Here is a 12,193-nt window from a genome sequence, read left to right as displayed (position 1 = left end):
AATATTCAAATACACATACTTTTTATTATAGAAAATTTCAAACATGTACAAATTAAATGGAACAACATAAAGAACCTTCATGTTCCCCTCACCTGTTTTCTTTCCTTCTTGAAAAAAAATTTTTTTGTTTGTTTGTTTATTTATTTATGGCTGCATTGTGTCTTTTTTTTTAACACTTTTATTGGAGTATGATTGCTTTACAATGGTGTGTTAGTTCCTGCTGTATAACAAAGTGAATCAGCTATACATATACATATATCCCCATATCTCCTCCCTCTTGCATCTCCCTCCCACCCTCTCTATCCCACCCCTCTAGGTGGTCACAAAGCACTGAGCTGATCTCCCTGAGCTATGGGTCTGCTTCCCACTAACTGTCTATTTTACATTTCGTAGTATATATAAGTCCATGCCAGTCTCTCACTTCGTCCCAGCTTACCCTTCCCCCTCCCTATGTCCTCAAGTCCATTCTCTACACCTGCGTCTTTATTCCTGTCCTGCCCCTAGGTTCTACATAACTTTTTTTTTCTTTTTAGATTCCATGTATATGTGTTAGCATACGGTATTTGTTTTTCTCTTTCTGAATTACTTCACTCATATAACAGACTCTAGATCCATCCACCTCACTACAAAATACTCAATTTCGTTTCTTTTTATGGCTGAGTAATACTCCATTGTATATATGTGCCACATCTTTTTTTTTTTTTTTTTCACATCTTCTTTATCCATTCATCTGTCGATGGACACTTAGGTTGCTTCCATATCTTGGCCATTGTAAATAGACCTGCAGTGAACATTGTGGTACATGACTCTTTTTGAATTATGGTTTTCTCAGGGTATATACCTAGTAGTGGGATTCTGGGTTGTATGGTAGTTCTATTTTTAGTTTTTTTAGGAACCTCCATACTGTTCTCCATAGTGGCTGTATCAATTTACATTCCCACCAACAGTGCAAGAAGGTTCCCCTTTCTCCACCCCCTCTCCAGCATTTATTGTTTGTAGATTTTTTGATGATGGCCATTCTGACTGGTGTGAGGTAATATCTCACTGTAGTTTTGATTTGTAGTTCTCTAATGATTAGTGATGTTGAGCATCCTTTCATGTGTTTGTTGACAATCTGCATATCTTCTTTGGAGAAATGTCTATTTAGGTCTTCTGCCCATTTTTGGATTGGGTTGTTTGTTTTTTTGATATTGAGCTGCATGAGCTGCTTGTAAATTTTGGAGATTAATCCTTTGTCACTTGCTTCATTTGCAAATATTTTCTCCCATTCTGAGGGTTGTCTCTTCATCTTGTTTATGGTTTCCTTTGCTGTGCAAAAGCTTTGAAGTTTCATTAGGTCCAATTTGTTTATTTTTGTTTTTATTTCCATTTCTGTAGGAGGTGAGTCAAAAGGATCTTGCTGTGATATATGTCATAGAGTGTTCTGCCTATGTTTTCTTCTAAGAGTGTTATAGTGTCTGGCCTTACATTTAGGTCTTTAATTCATTTTGAGTTTATTTTTATGTATAGTGTTAGGGAGTGTTCTAATTTCATTCTTTTACATGTAGCTGTCCAGTTTTCCCAGCACCACTTATTGAAGAGGCTGTCTTTTCTCCATTGTATACTGTTGCCTCCTTTATGAAAGATAAGGTGACCATATGTGCGTGGGTTTATCTCTGGGCTTTCTATCCTGTTCCATTGATCTGTATTTCTGTTTTTCTGCCAGTACCATACTATCTTGATTGCTGTAGCTTTGTAGTATAGTCTGAAGTCAGGGAGCTTGATTCCTCCAGCTCCGTTTTTTGTTCTTAAGATTGCTTTGGCTATTCGGGATCTTTTGTGTTTCCATACAAATTGTGAAATTTTTTGTTCTAGTTCTGTGAAAAATGCCAGTGGTAGTTTGATAGGGATTGCATTGAATCTGTAGATTGATTTGGGTAGTAGAGTCATTTTCACAGTGTTGATTCTTCCAATCCAAGAACATGGTATATCTCTCCATCTGTTTGTATCATCTTTAATTTCTTTCATCAGTGTCTTTTAGTTTTCTGCATACAGGTCTTTTGTCTCCTTAGGCAGGTTTATTCCTAGGTATTTTATTCTTTTTGTTGTCGTGGTAAATGGGAGTGTTTCCTTAATTTCTCTTTCAGATTTCTCATCATTAGTGTATAGGAATGCAAGAGATTTCTGTGCATTAATTTTGTATCCTGCAACTTTACCAAATTCATTGATTAGCTCTAGTAGTTTTCTGGTGACATCTTTAGGATTCTCTATGTATAGTATCATGTCATCTGCAAACAAGTGACAGTTTTACTTCTTCTTTTCCAATTTGTATTCCTTTTATTTCTTTTTCTTCTCTGATTATCATGGCTAGGACATCCAAAACTATGTTGAATAATAGTGGCGAGAGTGGACATCCTTGTCTTGTTCCTGATGTTAGAGGAAATGCCTTCAGTTTTTCACCATTGAGAATGATGTTTGCTGTGGGTTTGTCATATATGGCCTTTATTATGTTGAGGTAGGTTTCCTCTGTGCCCATTTTCTGGAGAGTTTTTATCATAAATGGATGTTGAATTTTGTCAAAAGCTTTTTATGCATGTATTGAGATGATCATATGGCTTTTATTCTTCAATTTGTTAATATGATGTATCCCATTGATTAATTTGCATATTAATGCAAGAATCCTTGCATCCCTGGGATAAATCCCACTTGATCATGGTGTATGATCCTTTTAATGTGTTGTTGGATTCTGTTTGCTAGCATTTTGTTGAGGATTTTTGCATCTATATTCATCAGTGATATTGGTCTGTAATTTTCTTTTTTTGTAGTATCTCTGTCTGGTTTTGGTATCAGAGTGATGGTGGCCTCGTAGAATGAGTTTGGGAGTGTTCCTTCCTCTGCAATTTTTTGGAAGAGTTTGAGAAGGATGGGTGTTAGCTCTTCTCTAAATGTTTGATAGAATTCATCTGTGAAGCCATATGGTCCTGGAGTTTTGTTTGTTGCAAGATTCTTAATCACAGTTCCAATTTCGTTACTTGTGCTTGGTCTGTTCATATTTCTATTTCTTCCTGGTTCAGTCTTGGAAGGTTATACTTTTCTAAGAATTTGTCCATTTCTTCCAGGTTGTCCATTTTACTGGCATAGAGTTGTTTGTAGTAGTCTCTTATGATGCTTTGTATTTCTGTGGTGTACATTGTAACTTCTCCATTTTCATTTCTAATTTTATTGATTTGAGTCCTCTCCCTCTTTTTCTTGATGAGTCTGGCTAAAGGTTTATCAATTTTGTTTATCTTCTCAAAAAACCAGCTTTTAGTTTCATTTATCTTTGCTATTGTTTTCTTTGTTTCTATTTCATTTATTTCTGCTCTGATCTTTATGATTTCTTCTACTGATTTTGGATTTTGTTTGTTCTTCTTTCTCTGGTTCTTTTAGGTGTAAGGTTAGATTGTTTGAGATTTTTGTTGTTTCTTGAGGTAGGATTGTAGTGCTATAAACTTCCCTCTTAGAACTGCTCTTGCTGTATCCCATAGGTTTTGGGGCCATCGTGTTTTCATTGTCATTTGTCTCTAGGTATTTTTTGATTTTCTCTTTGGTTTCTTTAGTGATCTCTTGGTTTTTTAGTAACGTATTGTTTAGCCTCCATGTGTTTGTGTTTTTTCTTTTTAATTTATTTATTTAATTTATTTATTTTTGGCAGCATTGGATTTTCATAGCTGTGCGCAGGCTTTCTCTAGTTGCGGAGAGCAGGGACTACTCTTCATTGCGGTGCACAGGCTTCCTATTGCGGTGGCTTCTCTTGTCACATAGCACGTGCTCTAGAGCACAGACTCAGTAGTTGTGGCACAGAGGCTCAGTAGTTGTGGCTCATGGGCTCTAGAGCGCAGGCTCAGTAGTTGTGGCTCATGGGTTAGTTGCTCCGTGGCATGTGGGATCTTCCCAGACCAGGGCTCGAACCTGTGTCTCCTGCATTGCCAGACAGATTGTTAACCACTGCACCACCAGGGACATCCTGTTTGTGTTTTTTACGTTTTTTTCCCCTATAATTTATTTCTAATCTCACAACGTTGTGGTCGGAAAAGATGCTTGATGTGATTTCAATTTTCTTAAATTTACTGCGGCTTGATCTGTGACCCAAGATGTGATCTGTCCTGGAGAGTGTTCCGTGTGCACTTGAGAACAAAGTGTAATCTGCTGTTTTCGGATGGAATGTACTATAAATGTCAATTAAATCTATGTGGCCTACTTTGTCATTTAAAGCTTGTGTTTCCTTATTAATTTTCTGTCTGGATGATCTGTCCATTGGTGTAAGTGAGGTGTTAAAGTCCCCCACTATGATTGTGTTGCTGTCGATTTCATCTTTTATAGCTGTTAGCATTTGCCTTATGTATTGAGGTCCTCCTCTGTTGGTTGCATATATATTTATAATTGTTATATCTTCTTCTTGGATTGATCCCTTGATCATTATGTAGTGTCCTTCCTTGTCTCTTGTAACATTCTTTATTTTTTTTATTTTATTTTTTTTGCGGTACGTGGGCCTCACACTGTTGTGGCCTCTCCCATTGCGGAGCACATGCTCCAGACGCGCAGGCTCAGTGGCCATAGCTCACGGGCCTAGCTGCTTCACGGCATGTGGGATATTCCTGGACCGGGGCATGAACCTGTGTCCCCTGCATCGGCAGGTGGACTCTCAACCACTGCGCCACCAGGGAAGCCCAACATTCTTTATTTTAAAGTCTATTTTATCTAGTATGAGTATTGCTACTCTAGCTTTGTTTTGATTTCCATTTGCATGGAATATCTTTTTGCATCCCCTCACTTTCAGTCTGTATGTGTCCGTAGGTCTGAAGTGGGTCTCTTGTAGATACCATATATATGGGTCTTGTTTTTGTATCCATTCAGCAAGCCTGTGTTTTCGGTTGGAGCATTTAATCCATTCACATTTAAAGTAATTATCAAATATGTATGTTCCTATTACCATTTTCTCAATTGTTTTGGGTTTGTTTTTGTAAGTCCCTGTCTTGTCTTGTGTTTCCCAGTTAGAGAAGTTCCTTTAGCATTTGTTGGAGAGTTGATTTTGTGGTGCTGAATTATCTCAGCTTCTGCTTGTCTGTAAAGCTTTTGATTTCTCTGTCAATCTGAATGAGATCCTTGCTGGGTAGAGTAATCTTGGTTGTAGGTTCTTCCCTTTCATCACTTTAAATACAACATGCCACTCCATTCTAGCTGGTAGAGTTTCTACTGAGAAATCAGCTGTTAACGTTATGGGAGTTCCCTTGTATGTTGTCATTTTTCCCTAGTTGCTTTTAATAATTTTTCTTTGTCTTTAATTTTTGTCAATTTGATTACTATGTGTCTTGGCATGTTTCTCCTTGTGGTTATCCTGTCTGGGACTCTCTGCACTTCCTGGACTTGGGGGCTGTTTCCTTTCCATGTTAGGGAAGTTTTCGACTGTAATCTCTTCAAATATTTTCTCGGGTCCTTTCTCTCTTTCTTCTTCTGGGACCCCTATAATGTGAATGTTGTTGCATTTAATGTTGTCCCAGAGGTTTCTTAGGCTGTCTTCATTTCTTTTCATTCTTTTTTCTTTATTCTCTTCCGTGGCAGTGAATTCCACCATTCTCTCTTCCAGGTCACTTGCCATTCTTCTGCCTTAGTTATTCTGCTATTGATTCCTTCTAGTATATTTTTCATTTCAGTTATTGTATTGTTCCTCTCTGTTTGTTCTTTAATTCTTCTAGGTGTTTGTTCTTCACTTTTTCTAGGTCTTTGTTAAACATTTCTTGCATTTTCTCGATCTTTGCCTCCATTCTTTTTTCAAGCTCCTGGATCATCTTCATTATCATTATTCTGAGTTCTTTTTCTGGAAGGTTGCTTATCTCCACTTCATTTAGTTGTTTTTCTGAGGGTTTTTCTTGTTCCTTCATCTGTTACATAGTCCTCTGCCTTTTCGTTTGTCTATCTTTCTGTGAATGTGGTTTTCCTTCCACAGGCTGCAGAATTGTAGTTTTTCTTGCTTCTCATGATATAGTTTTTAATTATAAAATATTCAGGTTATTTGTTGCTGTTATAATAAAAGAACCTAATTAAATTTTTAATATTTATCTTGAATCTAGTAAATGTGTTGAACTCTTATTGCTTATAATTTTGTAGATTCACTTTTGATTTTCTATTTAGGTAGTTATGTCATCCATGAATAGTGAAAAGTTCTTTCTCTCTAGTTATTATTTTTTGAATGATTCATATCTGTATGCATACATTTATATTTAATATGTACATATACACACAGGCACATGCACACACATGTATATATGTTTACATATATATACATCTAGATATATTTATCTTTTTTTAAACTGTAAAGTTGTATGGATGCAGTGCTGGTAGACATCCTTATATTGTTCCTGAGGAAATCTTTCTAATGTTTCACCATTATATATTGCATTAGTTGTAGGATCAAAGGGTTGTACCCTTTAGTAATTCAGAGATGTTCTAGCCTATTGTTTTCTTAAGCATTTTTATTAATGTGTGCTGGATTTTATTAAATACTTAATCTACATCTCTTGAAATGATTGTAAAGCTTTTCTCCTTTAAATTGTTAATGTGGATAATTAAGTGAATACATTTTATAATATTTAAATCATACTTATATTCTGGGACAAACTTAAATTAGTTTGTAAGTCATGATGTTTATTTTAAATTTTCTTACTGGATTCAGTTTACTTTTGGGAGGAGTGGGAGTAATATTTTATTTAGAACTTTTGTGTCTCTTCATAAGAGATAGTGGCCTAGAGTTTTTCTTTCTCATACTGTCCTCATTGAGCCTTGATGTACTAGGGCTGCTGTAACAAATTACCATGAACTGTTTGGCTTAAAACAAGAGAAATTTGTTCTCTCCCACAGTCCTGGAAAATAGAAATCCAAAATCAAAGTATCTGTAGGGCTCTCTGCTCCCTCTGAAGCCTTTAGGGAAGAAGCCTTTCTTGCCTCTTTCTAGTTTCTGATGATCGACTGCTGGCAGTCTTTGGTATTCCTTGAGTTGTAGGTGTATCACTCCAGTTTCGGCTTCTGCCTTCACATGGCCATCTCCCCTCAGTGTCTCTGTGTCCAAAATTTCCTGTTCTTATTAAAGACACCAGTCACTAAATTTAGGGCCTATCCTAATCCAGTATAACCTAATGTTAACTTGATTATCTCTACATAGAGTCTGTTTCCAAATATGGTCACATTCTGAGTTTCCCGATGGACATGGATTTGGGGAGAATACAGTTCAACCCAGTATACTTGGTATCAAGGTTTTACTAGCGTTATGTAAGTCTTTGGCACCAGGAATTCCTTAAAGATTCATAACTTCCTATCTTAAATCACTAATAAGCCCTGGAGATAACTGTAAAAACCTAGAGCACTAGACTACTTCTTTCATTCTATCTTGAGAGGCATACAATGGAGATGAATAATTCACATATTTAACTTACTTTACAATGGAGATGAATAATTCACATATTTAACTTACTTTTATATAACTTACAATATAATTCACATATTTAATGTACAATGGAATGAATAATTCACATATTTAACTTACTCCAGCATTTTTTATCATCCTATTTTTAAGTTTTACATTACTTTTATTAATGCTTACTAAGGTTATAAAAGGTTAACATCAAACAGAATAAAGTAAATTCCCTCAGGCAAGTAAAAACATATTCTTTACCCATTCTGTCATTCACTGTAGAATGACATGAATGCTCAGGTATCTGCATTAGCTTTTTGTTTTGCTACTTCTTTTAGTATTACTTAATGGTGCTTGTGAGCAATAATTACTATATAGCCTTCAGTTTATAATAGCACGTCCTATACTTTGTAAAAACTTTAAGTGTTTTTCCAGATAAACTCAGCTGTTATGAGTACTGGCTTTACCCCTTTTGCAGACTTTAGAACTTTATTATAGAAGATGTAACTACACTTATATAAATTAGTGTCCGTATAGGTAAAAAAATTGTGCACACTGTCTTTATTCCAGGGCTTTTAACTAAATTCAGCCTTGTGAGTAGCTTTTTAAAAAAATCTTCAATCATGTAAAACACAGTGGGACTGTGACACCAATGACATTGTTCCTGTAAGTAGAGAAAGCTGAAGAAGGTAAAGCTATGTTAACAGTGAAGTAGCCTTTGTTCAGTGTACTAGGTAATATTACCACACAGTAGATCTTAAAAGATTTTTATAAGTAAAAGACTTTAGAGGGTGACTGATTTAGCATCTTTCATTCAGTATTAAACTATATTTTCCCCTTAATTTTTAGACTTTATTCATCACATTAATGACACAGATGCAATACTGAGCACCAACGATAGCAACCCTGGTAAGTAGTTTGGAATTGAAAGTTTGGCTTGTTTCTTTATTCATCACCTCGCTTCAAAAATGCTTTAAGGTAGAACCTATAACTTTATTTTAGGTAAATGACCAGCATAAAATCATTATGTTAAGTAAGGCACTATTAAGTTGTTGGCAATCAGTATGTTTAAAAAAAAGAAAAATACTCCACAAAATTTTGTGTTAATGTGAGCTAAACAATATTTAGTTCATATTATTCAATCCACAGTTATAGCTCACATCTATAGTATCCATATTTGCCTATGATCAATACACACTTTGAAGAACCTATATCACTGCTAATTGTTTTGGAAGTCTAGAACCATAGTTCTCAGTTTGTTAACTTAGTTTTAGATATTTATTGTTTTAGTTAGTAATATTTAAGATATACAAATCTGTGGCCTAAATTTCCTAATAATGAACCAAGGTTAGTAAATACAGAAAAATAAATTAAAGATTTGTCCAAAAAAACCCTTAATTTCTTAGAAAAGTTTCTTTTAATTAATTTATTAAAAATAAACGTTTGTGGCCTATGGGTTTATCCAATATGGCAGTCATAGGAAGAGTGAATAGAAAAGATAACATAACCTGGTTAACAGTGTAACTAACATCACCTAAAGCTTTTATGTGTTTAAGTTTCAGAGATACTACTGAATTCATAGCATTTTGATGGAGGTACACATTGATCACTAAGAGGACAATTCATTCAATGCATATTTATTAAGCCTATTACCTGTGAGGAACTGTTCTAGGCTCTGGGATATAATGGACAGACAAGAGTTTCTCCTCTCATAAAGCGTACATTCCCATGTTTTCTATTCAGTGTCTTATTTTACCCCTTGATTAAACTGATTAACCTGTCATTTATTAACACTAGAAAATGAGTGAAGTATCAGCTTTTATTTCTGTGAACACACACATACACACTTTTCAATAATTATACTAAAGTATTTTAGTATAATTTAAACATATATCTCTTGCACCCTGTTCCTTACCTCAGAATTTTCAAAAGACCAAGTAACATACTTGTCTTAAAAGAGAAATTCATTTTACTATAGCTATTCTGATATCTATTGATAAAACTAGTTTATTAATATCTAATAGGATTTCTTCACTAGAGTTCATTGTTGAGTTCATAAATATCACAATTACAGTGATAATTTGGAGAGCACCATCAGCAAAGTCAGTTTAGTTTGCATAGTGATATGTTGATAGTAGCACTTCTTGATTCTTTGGTTTATTTTGAACAGTGTATTAAATAGAGTATGAAACAATCCGTCTCAGTTAATATTTAAAATTACAGCTCACATTTATTGGATACTTACTGTGTGCAGGCATTGTTCTAAATATTTTACAGCAACTCCATAAGGTAGATCTTTTCTCTCATTTTCTATGCAGAAACCAAGGTACAGAGAAGTTAGTGACTTGCCCAAGGTTACATAACTATTAAGTGACAGAGTCGAGATTCTTTATTCAGTCAATATACTTCCATAGCCTGTGCTCTTTACCACTGTAATTATTAGCACAGTTATTAGCACAAAAATTAAAGTTAATTTACTTCTCTCCAGAGCATAGAAGAAAAATGTGCATGTTAAAGTACTAAGAAAAAAGGTGAAAGAAAATTGTTTGGTTTTGTGGTATGCGAAATAACGGATAGAGAATAAAATTGTCAGCATTTTTCACTAGCATTAAACATTCTTTACAAAGAGCTGATTATTAGAAAAAGTACTATTACGAAACTAGAAACAGTGAGAATGATTTGTATTCTCTCTGCTAACAGAAGATCAGTGTTAGGAAAAATACGTTTTACTCGCTTCCCAGTTCTCTGGATATCATCTGGGCTCTTAAGCTGCTACAAGTTGTGATAAACGTCCAGGACAGTTACTGTGGATTGCTGGAATTCAAGATTCTTAAGCTATAAGCAATAATTAGATTTTGGCAATACCATGGCAGATGTTTTGATGGTGTCCACTTTTTATTCCAAACCCAGAGATTTTGTTTATTGTTAGAAGAAACCTGTTCTTTGGCCTTTGTGTGGGTTATTAGCACAGTGAACAATTACCTGTATGATATTTCTTATATTATTATACAAATAGGATCAAATATCATCCAACCCAGTATTTTCTCTCTAGCAATGGGACTTTGTTTTTGTTTATTGTTAGAAGAGATTTTGTTTATTGTTAGAAGATTTTGTTTATTGTTAGAAGAAACCTGTTCTTTGGCCTTTGTGTGGGTTATTAGCACAGTGAACAATTACCTGTATGATATTTCTTATATTATTATACAAATAGGATCAAATATCATCCAACCCAGTATTTTCTCTCTAGCAATGGGACCAAAGGATATTTGGTAGGATAATTTTATAATTTCAAGTAGAAATTAAGGCTATACCTCAAAATTTTCTAACATTTTCCTACCTTTAATTATTTATAGGTAAAAGGTTTCTAATATAAGTATATAGAAAATAGATAACAAGAACCTACTGTATAGCTCAGGGAACTGTATTCAATATCTTCTAATAACCTATTATGGAAAAGAATCTGAAAAAGAATATATAAATATATAAATAACTGAATCGCATTGTTGTATACCTGAAACTAACACAACACTGTAAATCAACTATATTTCAATAAAAATAAATAATAAAAATAAATTAAAAGGGTTCCTAATATATCTAAATATAACCCTCTATTTTTTTCCAGAAAGAAGAAACTTAGCATTCATGGTAAAAATTGAGGTTGGCAGAACAAGTGTCAGTCTTGGGGGTAGTAATTTTCTGTTCTTTGTTGCCTTCTCTAATCTGTTGCTTCCCTATTGCAGTGATTTGTCCAAGCGCCAGGAGTGGTGACCATCCTGACAATGGCTCTATGATTTTCTACACCAATGACTCGGGACTCCAGCAGTTTGAAAAGTGGTGGAATAAGTCCAAGACAGTGCCCTTTTACCTCATGGGGCTCCTCCTACCACTGCTTAATTTCAAATCTCCTTCATTTTTTTCAAAATTTAATATCCTAGGTAAGCCAAGGCACTGTGTTATAGAGCCTCTGTGTAGTAGAATACATGCTGGATTCTGTGGAAATATGGTCTGACTGGGGAAATATCAATACTTACCTTCCAGGCCTGTTCATCTATGTTTAATTTGTTCATGCATATGTTACCCTGCTTTTTGGTTTTCTTTATGGAGTTTGGAAGAGAGAAAAATATAGATGGGCTCTTCCCTGGCAGTCCAGTGGTTAAGACTTCACCTTCCAGTGCAGGGGGAGCAGGTTCAGTCCCTAGTGGGGGAGCTAAGATCCCACATGCCTCGCAGCCAAAAAGACCAAAACATAAAACAGAAGCAGTATTGTAACAAATTCAATAAAGACTTTAAAAATGGTCCATATCAAAAGACATCTTTAAAAAAAAAAGAAAAATATAGATGACCATTTCAAGTCCAAGTCCCTTTTTAAGATGAGTTGCTGGGTGCATTAGAAAAAAAAAAAGGACTTACCTGGTGGCACAGTGTGGATAAGACTCCACGCTCCCAGTGCAGGGGGCCTGGGTTTGATCCCTGGTCAGGGAACTGGGTCCCACATGCATGCTGCAACTGAGAGTTTGCATGCCAAAACTAAGTAACCCTCAAGCTGCAGCTAAGGAGCCCAACTCCCACAGCTAAGACCCGGTTCAACCAAATTAAAAAAAAGAGAAAAAAGGATGAGTTGCTGTGGTTTCCATTCTATCCTTACTGAACAACTATTCCTCATTTCCTCTAAGAGAACAGCTAGAGGAAGTAGAGTAAGATTTCAGCAGGAGAGATCCAAAGTGGATAATTTAGGAATTCTCAATTCTAAGGGTTGGAAATATTAGA

At 35.1% G+C, this 12,193-nt stretch overlaps 1 protein-coding gene across 4 annotated transcripts in view; it reads left to right on the top strand.

Moving 5' to 3' along the window:
- The window catches only part of SLC38A9 (solute carrier family 38 member 9), a 101,137-nt gene that overhangs the window by 50,482 nt on the left and 38,462 nt on the right, over positions 1 to 12,193 (top strand). For all 4 annotated transcript variants that reach the window (XR_009539481.1, XR_009539480.1, XR_009539479.1 and 1 more), the window contains exons 8-9: positions 8,276 to 8,335; positions 11,167 to 11,361. Coding sequence is in view for 1 of the 4 variants with exons in the window: in XM_060142966.1 (XP_059998949.1) it covers positions 8,276 to 8,335; positions 11,167 to 11,361 (255 nt within the window). In the remaining 3 variants the exon portion in view is untranslated. The remainder of the gene's footprint in view (positions 1 to 8,275; positions 8,336 to 11,166; positions 11,362 to 12,193) is intronic.

This window comes from Lagenorhynchus albirostris, chromosome 3 (genome assembly GCF_949774975.1).
Source record: "Lagenorhynchus albirostris chromosome 3, mLagAlb1.1, whole genome shotgun sequence".
Lineage (NCBI taxonomy): Eukaryota > Metazoa > Chordata > Mammalia > Artiodactyla > Delphinidae > Lagenorhynchus > Lagenorhynchus albirostris.
Note: the sequence above shows the minus strand (reverse complement) of the source record. Positions and strands in the feature narration are given on the sequence as shown.